Source organism: Salmo salar, chromosome 13 (genome assembly GCF_965601325.2).
Source record: "Salmo salar chromosome 13, fSalSal1, whole genome shotgun sequence".
NCBI classification, from domain to species: domain Eukaryota; kingdom Metazoa; phylum Chordata; class Actinopteri; order Salmoniformes; family Salmonidae; genus Salmo; species Salmo salar.
In genome coordinates, this window is record NC_138303.1 from 71,881,551 (window position 1) to 71,900,290 (window position 18,740).

General features: G+C 42.0%; 2 protein-coding genes across 2 annotated transcripts in view; one reads left to right on the forward strand and one right to left on the reverse strand.

The window, feature by feature from the left end:
- Positions 1-2: 2 nt before the first annotated feature.
- Positions 3-6,680, forward strand: LOC106567735 (uncharacterized). Its single transcript, XM_082960291.1, has 2 exons — positions 3-5,619; positions 5,694-6,680. The coding sequence occupies exon 1, from the start codon at positions 180-182 to the stop codon at positions 927-929; it is 750 nt and encodes a 249-aa protein (XP_082816417.1). The 5' UTR covers positions 3-179; the 3' UTR covers positions 930-5,619; positions 5,694-6,680.
- LOC106567734 (junctional adhesion molecule 3B) overlaps positions 5,917-18,740 on the reverse strand; it is a 56,453-nt gene continuing 43,629 nt past the window's right edge. The window contains exons 2-9 of the mRNA XM_014137400.3: positions 11,164-11,232; positions 10,877-10,990; positions 10,509-10,661; positions 9,520-9,722; positions 8,773-8,872; positions 8,498-8,621; positions 8,228-8,282; positions 5,917-8,132 (exon numbers count right to left, since the gene is read on the reverse strand). Coding sequence (XP_013992875.1) covers positions 8,097-8,132; positions 8,228-8,282; positions 8,498-8,621; positions 8,773-8,872; positions 9,520-9,722; positions 10,509-10,661; positions 10,877-10,990; positions 11,164-11,232 — 854 coding nt within the window. The 3' untranslated portion in view covers positions 5,917-8,096. The remainder of the gene's footprint in view (positions 8,133-8,227; positions 8,283-8,497; positions 8,622-8,772; positions 8,873-9,519; positions 9,723-10,508; positions 10,662-10,876; positions 10,991-11,163; positions 11,233-18,740) is intronic.

Sequence of the window (18,740 nt, forward strand, 5' to 3'; positions counted from 1 at the left end):
CAGTTCTAGGCCCTCTCCTATTCTCGCTATACACCAAGTCACTTGGCTCTGTCATATCCTCACATGGTCTCTCCTATCATTGCTATGCAGACGACACTCAATTAATCTTCTCCTTTCCCCCTTCTGATAACCAGGTGGCGAATCGCATCTCTGCATGTCTGGCAGACATATCAGTGTGGATGACGGATCACCACCTCAAGCTGAACCCCGGCAAGACGGAGCTGCTTTTCCTCCCGGGGAAGGACTGCCCGTTCCATGATCTCGCCATCACGGTTGACAACTCCATTGTGTCCTCCTCCCAGAGTGCTAAGAACCTTGGCGTGACCCTGGACAACACCCTGCCGTTCTCCACTAACATCAAGGCGGTGACCCGATCCTGTAGGTTCATGCTCTACAACATTCGCAGAGTACGACCCTGCCTCACACAGGAAGCGGCGCAGGTCCTAATCCAGGCACTTGTCATCTCCCGTCTGGATTACTGCAACTCGCTGTTGGCTGGGCTCCCTGCCTGTGCCATTAAACCCCTACAACTCATCCAGAACGCCGCAGCCCATCTGGTGTACAACCTTCCCAAGTTCTCTCACGTCACCCCGCTCCTCCGCTCTCTCCACTGGCTTCCAGTTGAAGCTCGCATCCGCTACAAGACCATGGTGCTTGCCTACGGAGCCGTGAGGGGAACGGCACCTCCGTACCTTCAGGCTCTGATCAGTCCCTACACCCAAACGAGGGCACTGCGCTCATCCACCTCTGGCCTGCTGGCCCCCCTACCTCTGAGGAAGCACAGTTCCCGCTCAGCCCAGTCAAAACTGTTCACTGCTCTGGCACCCCTATGGTGGAACAAGCTCCCTCACGACGCCAGGACAGCGGAGTCAATCACCACCTTCCGGAGACACCTGAAACCCCACCTTTTTAAGGAATACCTGGGATAGGACAAAGTAATCCTTCTAACCCCCCCCCCCAAAAAAAGATTTAGATGTACTATTGTAAAGTGGTTGTTCCACTGGATATCATAAGGTGAATGCACCAATTTGTAAGTCTCTCTGGATAAGAGCGTCTGCTAAATTACTTAAATGTAAATGTAAAAATGTTCCCCTCACATAACCCACGCTGTATTTTAAAAGCTATACATTCTAAAAACATTTAACAAGACGAGCTAGGCCAACGAAAGAGGACATGGACGTTAACATTTTAAATGTAACATTTTAAGAATATTTAGCTCTCCCAGCTGACGGACCTCCACATGGGGTCTGTACACCACCGTTGGGTTCGCGTGGCAGAACAGCAGTGGATACCTCTCATAGAAACTGGACCGGAACATCAACTAGGCTATACTCGGATTCAGGTTGATCGCTGTAGGTTTTAGCCTGATTCATTACGTAGAATAGAGGAGCACGCTGTGTTTACACACACTGATAAAGCTTAGCTAATCAATTTGCATGTCCAAGAACACGCTACAACGCGCAGCGCGATCTGTTCATAAATGCCGGGGAGAAGGCTCGCACTCCTAGCAACCCCACTATCTTGGTTACCCAAATTCCTCCGCACTACCTGTTTTTGTCGCCGGCTGCTTTACCCAGCAGCGAACAGCAACCTCCCCCCGTTGAGGTGAGTGCAATGCGGATACTTGCGAAGGCTATATGCCTAACATTCATCAGGAACTGCCTGAGCGCTCTGCTGTGCCTTATCAGTTTCAGAGTCTTGCAAGCAAAAAGTTCATGATTTAGTGACATCATCCCTTACAAGCTGTCACACAGCTTCACCACAATATGTTGGTTGTTTTTATGTTTTCTAAACCCAGAGGCACAACATCGCGATACTTCCAGGAACGCTTTCGAAATAGACCAAACAGACCAGGCCAAGGTTTTAGGTTTGAGAAGTCAGTGAGAGAAGTGAAAGGTTCTTCCTTAGTTGTTCATTTTCTCAATCTAAAGGCACAACCTAGATTCAAGCCAATGTCTGAAGTAGTTGAACATGTTACTACTCCAACCTCGTGAAAGTGACAAACTGACACGTTTTCATTTGTCAAAAACAATACATTTATGGATTCTTTCAACCCGACTGCCACCCACCCGCCCTTCATCCACACAAGGTTTCAATCCACACAACGTTTCATGACCCTAAACCCGTCCGGGGACAACAGGTTATGAGTCAACCTGTGCATCACTAATACATCTAAACAGGGCTGAAAAGTGGCTGGTAGCAGGAATATATAACTACTTATGGTAATATATACATGTGAACAGGAGTAATATTGACCAGTAGCAGGATAAATACTAATGTTAATGGAAATCAATTAATGTGTAATGGAGTAATACATCTAATCAATTACCATTTTAGCAGCAGCATAGGTTGTGTCTGAGTGGGTAGAGACCTGTGGATGGGCATAGAATCCGTGTGGATAGTCTGAGGGAGAGCAGTAGTTTCGATCCATTTAAGTCTGTTTGTCTAGCTGAGCCTTGATGCACCGGTACCGCCTGCTGGACGGGAGTATGGAGAACATCGTTTCATGATGAGCATATGGACACATGTAGCCCACATGGAGGGTTTTTTACGTACGTCCAAAACGGAAGCTGGCGAAAATAATGTAGGCCTACACAATACCTAGATAAAAAGGCGATGTCCGTTCACTGTTTTGCTGCTTCCAAACTCGATCTTTTGAATTTTGAATTTTCAAAGCAGTCTCAAGAATCATAACCTTTATTGCTAGGCCTCTCTACTTGGCGAACGCAAGTAGCCTTCATTGAGGGAGGGGTTTTTAATGAAATGAGAGCAAATGGTAAAAAACATGATTTTTTTCCCTGTTTATTAATACGAGGGTTATAGACACACAAAAAAACACCTCTCTTGTTCCATGAGCATAAGGGCACTGTGTCACGGCTGTATAGGTTGTGCTTCCGGCTCACAATCAATTTTTGCCAACCATGTTACCGCTAAGATCTGCTTTTCATTGGTCTAAAATATCCCAATATGCACTGCATGGAAATGTCACCTTTGCACTTGTTTCAAAGACACACCTTATTAAATATTGCCATCCCTCCCACCTCAGCACAAGCGAGCTGATATTAGACAGGTAAATTGCTGAACCTGGCGCATAGGGCGGAAAACACCAAAGTACAATTTTTTTACATGCTGAAATTGCAAAGTAATGTGTGTTTGGCACTTGTGCCACTGTAGCGGCAGCTGAAAATAAAGCCCTAAGTGAAAATGAAATAGAAGTTATGATTAGCTCCCAACAACAGCTCAAACGGCTTCCTATTTCGCAACAAAGAATCCTTCACTCATGCTGCCAAACATACCCTCGTAAAACTGACCATCCTACCGATCCTCGACTTCGGCGATGTCATTTATAAAATAGCCTCCAACACTCTACTCAACAAATTGGATGCAGTCTCTCACAGTGCCATCCGTTTTGTCACCAAAGCCCCATTTACTACCCACCACTGCGACCTGTATGCTCTTGTTGGCTGGCCCTCGCTTCATACTCGTCGCTAAACCCACTGGCTTCAGGTCATCTACAAGTCTCTGCTAGGTAAAGCCCCGCCTTATCTCAGCTCACTGGTCACCATAGCAGCACCCACTTGTAGCACGCCCTCCAGCAGGTATATTTCACTGTCATCCCCAAAGCCAATTCCTCCTTTGGCCGCTTTTCCTTCCAGTTCTCTGCTGCCAATGACTGGAACAAACTGCAAAAATCACTGAAGCTGGAGACTCATATCTCCCTCACTAGCTTTAAGCACCAGTTGTCTGAGCAGCTCACAGATCACTGCACCTGTACATTGCCCATCTGTAAACAGCCCATTCAACTACCTCATCCCATACTGTATTTATTTATCTTGCTCCTTTGCACCCCAGTGTCTCTACTTGCACATTAATCTTCTTCACATTCCAGTGTTTAATTGCTATATTGTAATTACTTCGCCACCATGGCCTATTTATTGCCTTAACTCCCTTATTTTACCTAATTTGCACTCACTGTATATAGACTTTTTGTTTTCTTTTTATCTACTGTATTATTGACTATGTTTTGTTTATTCCATGTGTAACTCTGTGTTGTATGTTTCGAACTGCTATGCTTTATCTTGGCCAGGTCGCAGTTGCAAACGAGAACTTGTTCTCAACTAGCCTACCTGGTTAAATAAAGGTGAAATTAAAAAAATGCAGTTTATTTTTTCTTCAAATATAGAAGTATCTATCCCTGTCAATCCTGGTATTACAAATGAATTTTGAAAGATATCTGTCTGTAAAAGAGAGAATATGAAGAAATGTCTGAATCAGAATTTCAATTGTCTACAAGCTACATATTTAATTTGTCACATGCGCCGAATACAACAGGTGTAGGCCTTACAGTGAAATGCTTACTTACAAGCCCTTAACCAACAATGCAGTTTTAATCTCTCTGGGCCAGTGGGATGTTAGCGTCCCACTCTATTCAACAGCCAGTGGAATCGCGTGGCGCGAAATACAAATACCTCAAAAATGCTATAACTTCAATTTCTCAAACATATGACTATTTTACACCATTCTACACAACAAGTTGGACATAAGTGGTTTGGAAGGAATCAGTGGCAAACTGCAAGCTTTGCAGCTTTGTCCACAAGAAGGACTGCCGTACCACCTTCCTGTTCAAGTGACCACAGCAAAGTAAGGTGAGTTCAAAAATGTATTGTATGCTGCTGCATAAATTATGCCAGGGAGATATGTATACTGTAGCTAAGAAAGTAATACTAAGTGTATGTTGTGTAGTAAGCTGTTAGTAGCCCATGTAATAATAACTTGGTCCCCTTCCCCTCTCATAACTTAGCCTACTGTTCTGACTGGGTGGTGCACATGTAGCCTACAGCCTGTTTGAGAAATGCAATCATCGAATATTGTAAGATTTTTAATTGTCTGCTTATATGCCCCTTATATGCAGTAAATTAGTCTGAATGAACTGTTTCGCTGCCAGACGAGGCTCCGCTGATAGCCAGGTGTAGCGGTGGTAAGTATTCACTCCATGGTGCTGAAAAGAAAGCTCTGCTGTTGAGACAGCTTTATGTAGGCCCTAACAGTTTGTGGACACCGTTTGTCACCATTATAGCGCAATTAATGTATAGTCTTGTGGCTTTGCTGGCATGCATTGGTGATGAAATAAAAGTTTGCCTCACCGAGATTTACATAGTAAAATCACCACTGGTGGTGTTTTCAGGTACTGTCAACAATTTACTGACTAAATGAAAGGTCCTTAATGTAGAGAGAAAAGTGCTGCCATTGAGTTACAAGTCAATGGCTGGCAGCCCCATGATAAATCCCACCAAGAACAGTGTCCGGAGGTGGCCATTTCCCAGTCACTAAAGTCATCAGTTGGCACTAAGCTGCAAAGCTAGAAGTTCTATCTTAAAAGCTGCTAACCTTATGTCTAACGTTAAAGACCAAAAAGCTAATTTCCCAACATAATATCCTTGTTACATGTTACATTCGGGAAAGGAGTCAGCACCATCTTCAGTGACCGGAGAACAGGTTTGCTACATTTTGTCTTTCGACAGATGCCATTTGATCATAAGAACATTGTGATAATGTGTTTGGTTTGACTTTTTTTTCTTCACAGGTTCAAAGACTGGAGAAGATGTCACCTGATCAGCAGTAAGTAAAAATTGTAAAGCGATAAACCATTAATGGGCCGAATGTTTCACCTGATTATTCTCTTGTATTTTCAGAACTCGTGTCAAGGCAATGGAACTTGCTCAATAATAGTCCCCACTATTATTGATATAATAGTCCCCACTCAATAATAAAACAAGACAAATCCAGCAATAGTTGTTTATTTTTCTGTCTTTTTCATGTTCTCTTCTGTCCATACTGAACACACTACACTCAATGTCCTATCGAATATTTTCTGTGTTTATTTTTGTAAAATAAAATCCACCGCACATGTCAGAATATTAGAAGTGAGTTTTATTATTCATAGACATACGGTTTAAGAATTCTCAGAGGATTTGTACCTGGCCTGAGATGGGTGTTACATGAGTTTGGTTCAGAAAATGTAATCCATGAATTAAACATGTGAACACATGAAAAGCTTGAACCTTTACATGACCTCAATGCCAACCTCCAGCATTGGAGAAATTAGAGGAAGATTTTCAACACTGGATAGATGCAACCTCGATCTTTGGATTGGAGGAAACATAATTGGCAGTTAGTATTTGGCTTAGCTAGCCCCAACCACAGAACATGTATTGGAATACATCTTTCACTGTGTAGTTACAACTAAATTGTAGGTTTTAAAGAAAGGGCTTGTAAATAACATCTATTTTAAATGCCATGGAAGTTGCAGGTGTTTTCTGGCTTTATGGTAAATGTAGGCCACATGCTTTTGTGTTTCTCCATCTATTTAGTCTGTTAAACTTTGTGTATATGTTCTTCTGTTTGTGTACTAGTGCTGTGTCTTTACTCTTTACCAAAAATAATTCCCACTATATTTAGGCACTAATACATCTCTATTTCTACTCCAATGGAAAAAAGTTGAATCCTTTAAAGAATGTAAAACGAAAATCTATTTACAAAGCAAAGCAGATATGTACAAATTATTTGGGTGGGAAAATGTTACACTATTCTTGTCTTAAGAATAGGTGGCAATGTCATCATTCCTCTCAAACGCTGTTTGTAGAGTTAAAAATTGTATTAAAGTTTTTGTTAAAAGAAAATTATGTTGAAGCTGATCTATTGTTGTAATGGCAGAAGGCACTTAAAAGGAATGATCTTTATCAATGTACAAATGAAAACCTTCAGTACCTGTTTTGTGAAAAACAGTATCAGGCAATTGTTGTGTATGTATCTTAATGTTTTGTAACGCTTGGAAATGTCTGAAATAAATTAACTTGGGAAAATGTCAAATACCATTTGTCTAAGTCGTTTCCTTCAATTTTCTATTTCAAATTCAGTTATTTTTGCCTGGGGTAGAGATGATTGAACAGTATTGATATCTTCCTATGAGCAAACATTTGGCAGATCAGCTCTACCATTACCATGTCTTTTTCAAGCCATGGAAAGAGTTTCATATTGCCTCCTTTTGTTAGTTTTACATCTGCTTATTCTCCAATGTTTTTCACCATAGTCTTGATTGGTGGGGGTGGGAGGGAACAAACAATTATCTATATACAATCAGTACAATTTTTAGCCAACATCAACCCTGTATTATTACAAATACTGAACATATTCCTGACATACAGCAAAAACCCCAACCTGGACAATATATTCAAAATATACAGGATAAACAGAAAGCACAGAAGGACACTTAAAATCAAGGATATGCAGCACTAATTGTGTAGTGTTTCCTAGCTTTTGGCTGGTACTCTTTGAAGCCTCCTACTGTCTAAGACTATATCTACAATACAAACATCAACATGTAACTTTCTTTCAATATTAACATGGAAATCCCAGCAGTAAATAAAATATCTAAGACCATTCTAGAGGAAAACCTTGATATGCTAGGTTTTGTAATTAGATTTTTTTCATGATCAGGAAAAGTGACTGTTTACAGCTGAATACTGAGTGGTTGAAACGCATATATTTTTCCCAAAACCAAATAAAAAAAAAACGGTTAGTATTTTACAAATATTTAAAAAAGTAAACCTTTATCTATAGACGTTTCAAAATATATTCCATCAAAAATAGACTGACATTTCGCTGGTAGAAAAAAAAAAGGTTTTTGAAGCAAATGTTTACAGTAGAAATGTGTTATGTTAGATTTACTTCAGAACGTAGCTAAATACTTTTTTTTCCTCCTGGCAGAACATCTTACATAAATGTTTTTTTTCCCAGCAGATGTTAAAAACCTTTTAAAACATGCAATAACTGTAACTTAACTCCATAATTTAGCAAAATAAGTTGATAGGTGATGAAAACGGTCAACAAGTTGGTTTCAAAACTTGTCTGGATCTAACAATGGTTAACAGTTCTATATAGATGTGAAAACTTGTCACCTTTGGCAAACTTCAATCGTTTCAGACATGCTGAGAGCTCAAGGCACGTACTGTGGCAGCTCACTGGTCATCTCACACACTTAATGAGTTCAGTCCAAAGTACCACACCTTTCACTTCCATGCCCTTCGTCTTCCTCTTCAGATGACAAACGAAGATTTGTGTCGGAAGTCGCCCTGGAATACAAAGGGAAGAGCAAGTAAGCTAAAGTTAAAGGACTGCCTAGTTGAACTTTTTTGAGTTTAAAAAATCTTCGTTTTTCTTTACGCACCTCGTCCTCGGTTCTGACGTAGTCCACCCCTTCTCCTTTGGCTGGTGCTTTGTAACTGAAACACAATGGAGACATGATCAGAAGGCATTTATGCTGTTGCAAAAACAAAACATTTCTAGAAAGAATTGTTCCATGCATGTTATAATACCTTGGGCCGTAAGTTAACCAGGTCAAGTTGTGAAGTCAAGCTTGTTCATAAAGTCTAAATTGGCAAATGTTAAACCTCAATGAGCCATAACCCATCCCTATTGCCGCTCAAGTTTCACTCACTTGTTTCCAGTCTGTTTCTGGCTGGCGAAGTAGCCACGCTTGTACGCAAAGCAGAGGCCCACTGTTATGCACAATAGCACCACCACCAGCACTCCCAGGATGATCCTGGCAATATTGATATCATCTGGGGAAAAACAACAGGAAGAATGAAGAATTGAAGTTGAGATACCTTCAACTGGCTCTTTATGAATTGAATACAGGACTACTGGAATGACATGCTTCAACAAACAACATGCGTCTTGTGTACAACTTTGTCAGCTGTCAGACAGACTTACAGATTTCCATTGTCTGCGGTCCACACTCTGAGTGGCCCGCGTCGTTCTTTGCTCGGCAGAAGTACTCTGCTGAGTCGTTCATTCTGACAGCACTGAATTTCTGCAGGGGAAAAACCAACAACAGCAAGTCTCAATTACATTCCATATAACCGGAGTCCTTTCATTCTGGTGTATTTACTGCATGTGGGAAAGTGCGGGCTTATAACGAGGTTCAATTTGAATTACATTGGGGGTGGAACTGTCCCCAAAATGAGTAGCTTTACTCTTCAACAGATATCCCTTCAGTTCTCGTTGTATGCTGTCTCCCATCGGATTTTAACCCACATTAATGACGGTCTCGTCCTCTAATTATAGTCCTGTTAATAATTAGTTGGCTTTCAGTTGGATATGAAAAGCAGATTTGGCAGCATGTGCTGGTGGTCTTCAAGGACAAGCGGCCAATATGAACAGTAGTAGGGTGTGACTCCCTGGAAGTAAAGTATGTCAGTGACAGCCAGGCCAACCTTTAGAAGCCAGTGTAAAGGTTGAGTGGAGTGAAGGGGCCGAGCCACTGACTATCTAGGGGAGAGGGAGTTCAGGAATGTGCCAATGATGACAGCAGATTCCCCTAATGGCTCAAGCCCCCTCACACCGTCACCCCAAAATATCTGCCCCTACCGCTGGGGGCATGGCCACCACCCCCACAGCCTCGCCCTGCACTACAGTGTCCCCTTCCCTCCCAGTCACCGTACACAAACACACACTCACCAGGGTGCCTGTTTCGGCGTTGAGCGTGTAGGAGGAGTTGATGAACTTAGAGCTGGTCTTGGGGTCATCTGGGATTTCCTCCTTGTTGCGGAACCATTGGTACTGAGACTTGGGGAAACCCTGATCCTCCACGCATCGCAGCTCTGCCGCCGTCCCTACAGGCACCGATTTGGGGACAGCACATTTCGGCACCACTGGCTTCACTGTGGACACAATCACACATTTAGCAATGGCAACACTCAGCATCTGATTGTGTCAAAAACAGCATAGCCCATAATACACACTGAATTATAGTTACTAGGCCAATGAATGATCTCGGAGGGTGGGTATGTGTTTTTTGCCCCGTGCCAAACCCTGCCAACACTTTCCATCTTTAGCACTGCGATTTAGCGGGGATGCAGTTTCAGTGGTTTCCCCATATAGCCCAGAACACGCCTTTGGAGCAGAGCTGCCCCACAGTCAAAAAGCATCCTCATACAGTACGTGTGCCAAAAGGTTGGCGTGACCTAAAACACGGTTTCAGCTTACAGCATCGATAGTTATCACTATTGCAGCTCGGTTTTAGTAAAACAGAGGAAAAACGAGTTCCTGTAAACTGATATGGCTGTTTTAGGTACAAAGACTACATGTTCATTGTGTTTTGTATGTTATGTTTCATAGCAACTTTCAAAGCTTCAAGGTTAAAGAATAAGGGCAAACATTTTAGCAGTGAAATGAGATGCATTAAAGAATTGCAACGCAAATGACTGATGGCAAACATGCAATTTCACAGAGGTAGCGGCAATGCTCCCTTCCCCAAACATTTCAGTCATAGCCACAAGGTGATGCATCTTCGTGTGGGTGTACAGTCTTGAATTTCTTCTGGTTTCAATATTATACCACAGTTTACTGTAGTAACACAACTAATGATGTGCTTCTGGTGCAAAAAGCTGGTGATTATGTGTTGAGCAGATATGAAGAAATGCGGCTGGGTGGGATGATAGACCTACCTCTTATGACAAGGTTGATCAAAATCTCATCAAAGGATTTAAGGTCAGTCTGGGCGCTGACCTCGCAACGATAACTGGCTGAGTCTGATCTTGTGGCGTTGGTTATCACCAGTGTTGCAGGCTCTCTGATCCTTGCTCTGCCCTCCAAATCTCCTGCAGGAGTAAAAAACATGCTTTAAGTTCCCATTGATTTAATACAGGCATAATTGATGAGTATAAAACGGAATGTCATTCCTTCATTAGTCCAAGTTGTTTGTGTCTGTAAGAGGATTTGAATTTTTTGGGGGGGTTTTGTCACTTTGATATTGATGTTGGAGATATTAGTGAAGACGCCATTACGACAAAGCACTCCGTTGAATCTGCGTTACCTGAGATTTTCTTCTCAAAGTAGACATAGCTGGGCTCCCCATCCTTAATTTTCTTCCATTCGATTCTTGGGTTTTTTGTGGAGATGGACTCTATCAAACAGGACAATTCGATAGCTGCCAGAGGAGACAAGAGGGAATTAGATGTACGTTTTTTTTTTAAAGGAAGAAGCAAAGGATAGATGTTATCTAGTTCTGGTTCCTTAGTGTCATGTCAAGGTCAAGCAGGAAATGTCTGTAACTGATTGTCGTGTTGGTGTATACATTACGACATCTCTATTGGCTCTTACATTCAAACTCGTTGGCCCATGGTGCATCATTCGTTGTTTTCAGTATTACTGCCAATACGTTGAAGTAGCCTGCAAAACAGGAAAGGAAGAAACATGAGCCTTACTGCCAAACTTTGCCATTACACACACGTGCAATGTCCATTGGTGGCTGTTTGCAGGGCTGTGGTTTGTCAGCTGGCTGTTATGCCTGCATTAGGGATGTTTCTAACCAGTCAGTTCATCCAAAATTCCAGAAACTCAATTAACATCAAACCCCTCCATCCCCTTGCTCCCAGTCTACCACCCCACCCAGACGCATTCTTCATTCTTTCCAGCGTACCATGACCTGGATCTGTTACCTTCCATTTTTAGTCTGGCGCGGCAAACCAATGCGGGCATACGCAAGGCGAGCTCAGTTTCTGCGCACGGTGGGTAATTGTGCAGGGAGACACGTGCCCTTCTCGGTGCGAGCTCTCCCGTGCCAGTGGCAGCCTAGCCGCTGGCTGACACGTGTGCCCATGTAGCAGTAATGGGCCTTGAGTGCCCTGGAAACACACCCGCTTTGGTTTGTGACAGAGGGATGTACTGTAAAAAGTTAAATCTAAGCAATCTTAAATATCTTATATTAGTGATAATTTACTAGTATTAGTGTTTTCTTCTGACCAAACTAAATTATCGAACATCAATGGCATATAATTTCACTTGTTTTAACGAAAAAAAAAAAAAACTTAATACAAGTAATTTATCTTACATGTATTTCAAGATATTTTACCTTAAATCGTCTTATCTTTAAATAAGATAAATTAATTGCAACTCCATCACTTTTCAACCTCATATTCATTATTTCCAGCACCAAACCAGTGTCTACATATGTGAAAACGGTGTGTTTCTATGATCTGTGGTTAAAAAGATAAGTGTCCAACAAAATGCTTCTCTATGACATCACAGGGTGGGATTAAAAGTTTTTATAAAAAGATTTTCAAAACCTGCAACAACTTTCTAGCCAGAGGGAGGGTATTTTCTTGCTCCCTACATCACCGTGAATCTCATAGTGTTTCAAAATCACAGTTTTCAAAATGTTTTAACTTACGATGATATAGAACTTAACATTATTGTTTTCTACCAAACGTACAAACGTAGAGACACTGGTTTGGTGCTGGCCTTTTTTAGGTTCAAATAAGCACAATTATCTGCCAATGATAGTAGATAATTTAGCTTGGTATGAAAACCCCCCACTAATTTTAATAAATGAATTATCACTCTATAAGATATTTAGTCACGATTAGATTTCACATTTTGTAGTGTGCACTGCAGAATCACACAGAAAGGCCATGCTCCCACACATGCATCCCAACCCAGTCATACACCCATGAATAGTCTCCCTGAGACTAAAGCTTAGGCTCAAGTAGCTGCTAGAGGCCTAAGCCCCCCAATCCATTAAAAAGACAGGAGCACATTTAGAGCCTTTTACTGTTTTAGAGTTCACCGGGCCTCTGCTGACAGTGAATTAGCAAAGCACCACACAGTTCTTTCACACAGTAAGGCGAGTCGGTGACCTGAAGAGACAAGTCTGTCTGAAAGCGTAAGGTCACGGATCCTTTGGTAGACCATTCCCCAGGAAATTCTACTCACACCCAGGCATTAAAGTAGGTGTATTTTCTGTGACACTCACCCACTTCCTACTAAGTCAAGGTCAGCTTGCTTTGGTATCATACCAGTTCCCTGCTATCCAATACACTATCCAATGCACGCATGGTTGAGGGAGCTGTCTGGGGTTGCCTTCTAAAGCAGACAGGGTAAGCTGCTTACCCTAATGTCTCTGAGATCATTACTAGATCACAGCTTGTTTACCTTATGTCGTCAGTTTAAACACCATGCTATACATTGTCCCACATGCTGAAAAAGGTGATTATCCGCCCTCTTACATCAATATAAGATTAAACAATTAATCAGATGTAGTAAGGGAGTGATCTGTTTACCCTCACTACTTGGACAGACCAGAGCCTTAGATATGCAGTTTTAGAAACTGTTCTTCGTCCTGTCAGCATTACATGGCAACACAGGAATTTTGATAGCGCACAGGGCTGCGGGCCCGAAGGTTGTGGGTTGGCATACCACTGTGGACAAGAGTAGGGGTAGAAAGATCACCTTTATGGTAAAAACATTGCATGAATCTATCATCGTATTTGCAGGTCAGAGAAAAAAAAAAGCCTTTTAGAAACATTTCACACAATTGTACTTCATTTTACATATTAGGAGAATATTTTTTAATACCACACAAATTACTGAAATTGCAGGCTAAGGATGGACAGAGAAATAGGCCTGTGTGTTTATCTTACCATATTTCTGCAATGCCAAATCAGTGTGTCTTGTTTGCAACGAACCTGTCCCTGTTTGTAAACATTTTTATCTGAGCATGGTACTTTCAAAAGTTAGGCCTACCTTTCCACCCTAGGCCGACCAACGCAGAAAAATGTAAGCTTTAACTGCTGGCTACTCTTCTTCTGTGGCTTAACCCAACAAAAAAAAGGTCACAAGTGTTTACCGAAAAGCTGTCTGGGTTTAAACAACAACATTATATTGTACAGAAAGTGAATAGCTTAATCAATTGACAGTGACAGAATTAGATTACTTCCCAAGAAAAGTACATTTTTTGTCTCCTCGGTTAAAGGTTGTAGCTCAGCCTCTGAATGTCAAAGAAAATTAAACAATGAAAACCCCATATCCGTCAGAGTCACATCTTTCCCAGTATTTTACAACTTGTTTGTAGCGTAAAGCATCGCCGACCAAAGCACTGTTATAGATCACTTTATATAAATCGGAACCATTTTATTTTCTTCAAAATGTTTAGCTAACAAGGGGTAGGGCTGTGCTTTTTGCCATTTTATTTATAAAAAGGTAGGCCTATGGCATACCCTCTCATACCCCCTCAATTCAAGTCTTGGTTTTAACTTAACAGCCCGTCACTAACACAGAGGTAAGCTATTTGAAGAGTGCGAGGTGAGTGTAGCATTGACCTACAAATCTATGGATATAGCAGCTTATAGCCTCATTTCACCTGTCAAACAGGTAAGCCTACCTCTTATTTTTTAAATAGGAAGAAATAGGCTCCAACACAAAGTCCTCTTGCTGTTAGTAAAGTCTAATTAAAATGAATTATGCCTACTCGAATTTGCCTACTTTCAGCACCATGAGCTGTCCATTTCCGATTGATTTTGCTGCGGCTGCTGCTTCAAGTTTCTGCACCACAATGCAAGTTAGGCTACTCGGATCTGGCTTATTGTGAGGTCAATAACTCTGATAAATACATCTTGAGCAAGAAACAAATTATTTTGAATAAAATCAACTAAATTAGTAAGTTATCAAAGTTCACCTCCAGTCCTCATCTTCGTGCTCTCTTTCTCAAACTGAACAGAAAATAGGCTAGTCCCTGCGCAAGATAGTGCATTTTTTGGACTAGACCTAATCAACAACAAAAACATTGTAAGAAGCCTTTGACTCTCCTTCTGAAGTCCCACCCTAGGCCTACACAGCACAGCCATTGGTTAGACAGGACACACATTTATTTTTTTATCAGCAAGATCAGAGCAGGTCGAGGCTCAGGGTTGGAATATTCATTGCCGTGTTAAATGCAGCCTAGTTGTATTTACACCGTCACAGCATCTATGTTAGAAATGTAACTTTGCTCTGTGCTTCTCCGAGCATGGACTTCGTAAACTATAGCCTATAGGCTATTTGATTGAGAACACACCAAATAGCCTATAGGTGCACATGATATTGCGTGCCCAGTGGAGAATCAGAGATGAGGGGTGGCATCGGGCACACATCGATATATAGCCGAATGTGGCAGGGGCTACAGTCCATTACGGATTACAAAGAAATCCAACCGTGATCTGCCCAACGATGCCTCTCTACCAGACAAACACACATCAATATATGGCCTAATATAGCCACGTGGCAGGGGCTACAGTCCATTACGGATTACCAAGGAATACCCAACCATGATCTGCCCAACGATGCCTCTCTACCAGATGAACTCAATGCATTGTAGGCATGCTTTGACAACAACTATTGAGCCAGGTGTGAGGGCTGTCAACGACCCAAAGGATTGGGTGATCTTGCCATCTCTGAGACCGACATGAGAAGAGTCTTTAAATCAGGTCAACACCCGCAAGGCCGGGGACCCCGACGGTATTCCAGGGAGCGTTCTCAGGGCATGCGTAGAATAGCTGGCAGGCATATTCACAGTCATTTCTAACCTCTCCTGGTCCCAGTCTGTAATCTCCACATGTTTTAAGATGACCACCATCATTCCTGTTCCTAAAAACTCTAAAGCTTCATGCCACAATCACTTCTGTAATCATGAAGTGCTTTGAGAGGCTGGTTATGGCACACATCAACTCAATCATCCCAGACACCCTAGACCCACTCCAATTTGCATACTGCCCCAACAGGGCCATAAACGATGCGATCTCAATTGCTTTCCACACTGCCCTCACACACTTAGATACGAGGAATACCTGTGAGAATGCTGTTCATTGATTACACCATTGTCCCCTCCAAGCTCATCACCAAGCTTAGGACTCTGGATCTTAACACCGCCTTCTGCAACTGGATCCTGGACTTCCTGACGGGCCGACGCCAGAAGGTGAGGGTAGACAACGTCACCTCCGTCACACTGACCCTTAACACAGGGGCCGCTTAGTCCCCTTCACCCACGATTGTGTGGCCAAGCACGACTCCATTATCAAGTTCACTGATGAAACGACGGTGGTAGGCCTGATCACCGGCGACGATGAGTCAGCCTACAGGGAGGAGGTCAGTGACCTGGCAGTGTGGTGCCGGAGCAACAACCTCTCCATCAACGTCAACAAGACCAAAGAGTTTGATTGTGGGCGGGGCGATGGGGCAGCAGTGGAGCAGGTAGTCAGCTTCAAGTTCCTCTGTGTCAAAAACACTAAAAACTTAAAATGGTCCAAACACACACGCACAGTCGTTAAGGCGCGACAGTGCCTCTTCCCCCTCAGGAGGTTTGAGGGTTGTGCGGACAGCCCATAACATCACTGGGGCCGCGCTCCCTGCCATCCAGGACCTCTATATCATGCGGTGTGAAAAGATGGCCCGAAAAATTGTCAAAGAAACCCACCACCCAAGCCATAGACTATGATTTCTGCTGCAGCATGGCAAGAGGTACTGGTAGATCAAGTTTGACACCAACTGGCTCTTGAACAGCTTCTGTCCCCAAGCAATATGACTGATAATTTCATAACAAAATAGCTACACGGACCATCAGAGTTAACCATGCATCTTTTATTTCAATCTTTTCACTGTCTCTATGCACACTCACAGACACACACTGTCACTACAAAACACACACACATACACACACCATAATGTTCTCACTCACACATAATATGTACATACGTTTATACTGACTCCACATACGCACACCCACTCACATACAAGCTACTGGTACTCTGTTTCTCTTCTATCTTGTTGCCTAATCCCCTTACCCCTATACATATCTATCTCCATCACTCCAGTATCCCTGCACATGTAAATATGGTATTGGACCTGACTTTTTAAATATTTCCTGTATATAGTATGCTTACTTAAATACACAAAAGTATTTCATATTTCTTAATCGTATTTCTCGCGTTTTTTTCTAGTAATACATTGTTATTGATTATTGCATTGTTGGGTTTTGAGTTTGCAAGAAATGCATTTTACTGTACTTGTGCATGTGATATTTAAACTTTAAACTTAATAAGCAACTAATTCTAAACCACTGAGAAATACAGAAATTGAATCAATTACAAATGACATGATCCTCCCCTGGACTAGGTTTAAAAAAATACTTAACCCTCCCCTTGACTGAAATTGAAAAAGCACGACCCTCCTCCATTTTCCTCCAGGTAACCATTCGGTAAATTTCGATTTATCACTAAAGTTCAGGAGTGGGAGCGATGGAAAGGAAGGACTATGAGTAATTCTTCTTTAGTGTAAACCTTTGAAACTTTAATGTTCCCCACATTGCTAATGTTAATGGCTATGAATCTTTAATAACAGTATTTTGGGCTTTATCTCTCGAGATGTGATCCATTTCATACAGTTCTAGTTCAGACAGACAACAAAAGTTAGACCCTGAGAGGAAAAAGTTTTTCATTTTGCCTTTTAAAAAGCCCACAAGCATTAGAAGTGACAAGGAATAAAAGCAGTATAAAATACAGTATTTTGTTAATACTGTAACAATGCTTGACTGAAAAGCTAATTACTATGTTTCTAAACTGAAACATCAAATTGTTTTGTCAAAGCCTGAAACATATTCCTCTATTCCAGAATATCAAGGGACACGAAGACATGCCCTTGGTTATGAAAATAGAGCTCTTTGGCCACGCAAACCAGTGGTGGGTTTAGCGTCGAAAGAAGGATGCATATCCAAAATGGAACCTCATACCTACTGTAAAATATAGAAGGGGAAAGGGGATACCTAGTCAGTTGCACAACTGAATGCATTCAACCAAAATGTCTCTTCCATATTTAACCCTACCCCTCTGAATCTCTGAAGGGGGGCTGCCTTAAATCGACATCCACGTCATCGTCACCCAGGGAGCAGTTGTTGTGGGGGTCAACTGCCTTGCTCAAGGGCAGAACGGAAGATTTTTCCAACTTGCCAGCTCTGGGATTTGAACAAGCAACTAATCGCTAGGCTACCTGCCTTCCCCAGGTAGTGGTGAATCTTTGAAGTTATGGGGCTATTTTGCTTCCACTGGTCCTTGGGTCCTTGTTAAGGCCAACGACATAATGAACTTTACCCAGTACCAGGATATTTTTGCGAAAAACCTGGTTGTCTCTGGCAGGAGGCTGGAACTTGGCCGCAAGTGGATTTTCCAGCAAGACAATAACCCAGGGCATGCATCAAAAATCCACAAAGAAATGGTTAATTGACCACAAAATCAACATTTTGTAATGGCCCCCAGAAAACTTGTGGTCCATAAGCACAGACAAGGACATCAAGGACCTGGAAAGGTTATCTATGGTGAAATTGTCTAAGATCCCTCCCAATGTGTTCTCCAATCTCAATAAAACATTTTAGAAAAAGGCTCAGTGCCGTTATACTCACAAGGGGAGGGTGCCGGGAGTATTGAAAACAGGGTTGCCAATCATTTTGAACCCTTTTCTTTATATAACGTTTTGTTGCTTATCTTTATCAAGGGTGCCAATGATTTCAGTCGTGACTGTAGGTAGGAGTGTATGTTAATGAGGTAATTATAGGAGGCCAAGTATCTCATGGTACAACTTGATAAAATAAAAACCTGTTGATGATCGTGTGCACATTAAAGCTAGAATCCTTGAAACAGCCACATCAGTTTGTGATTATTACAACAACAAATAAGTTACTGCAAACAACGAACACTGTTTTTCCCCTTCGGAAATCATTGGACTCATGACACTCGACAGAAACAATAACAATAGTGGTGGGGCGGCCAGTAGCGCGGTTTCCCCCCTACTGCCGTTTCCATCTTTAAGACAATAAACCCATATCAGCTTGCCTAAATATATTACTAAGCATTACTTTGTCTTTGATTTCACCAAAA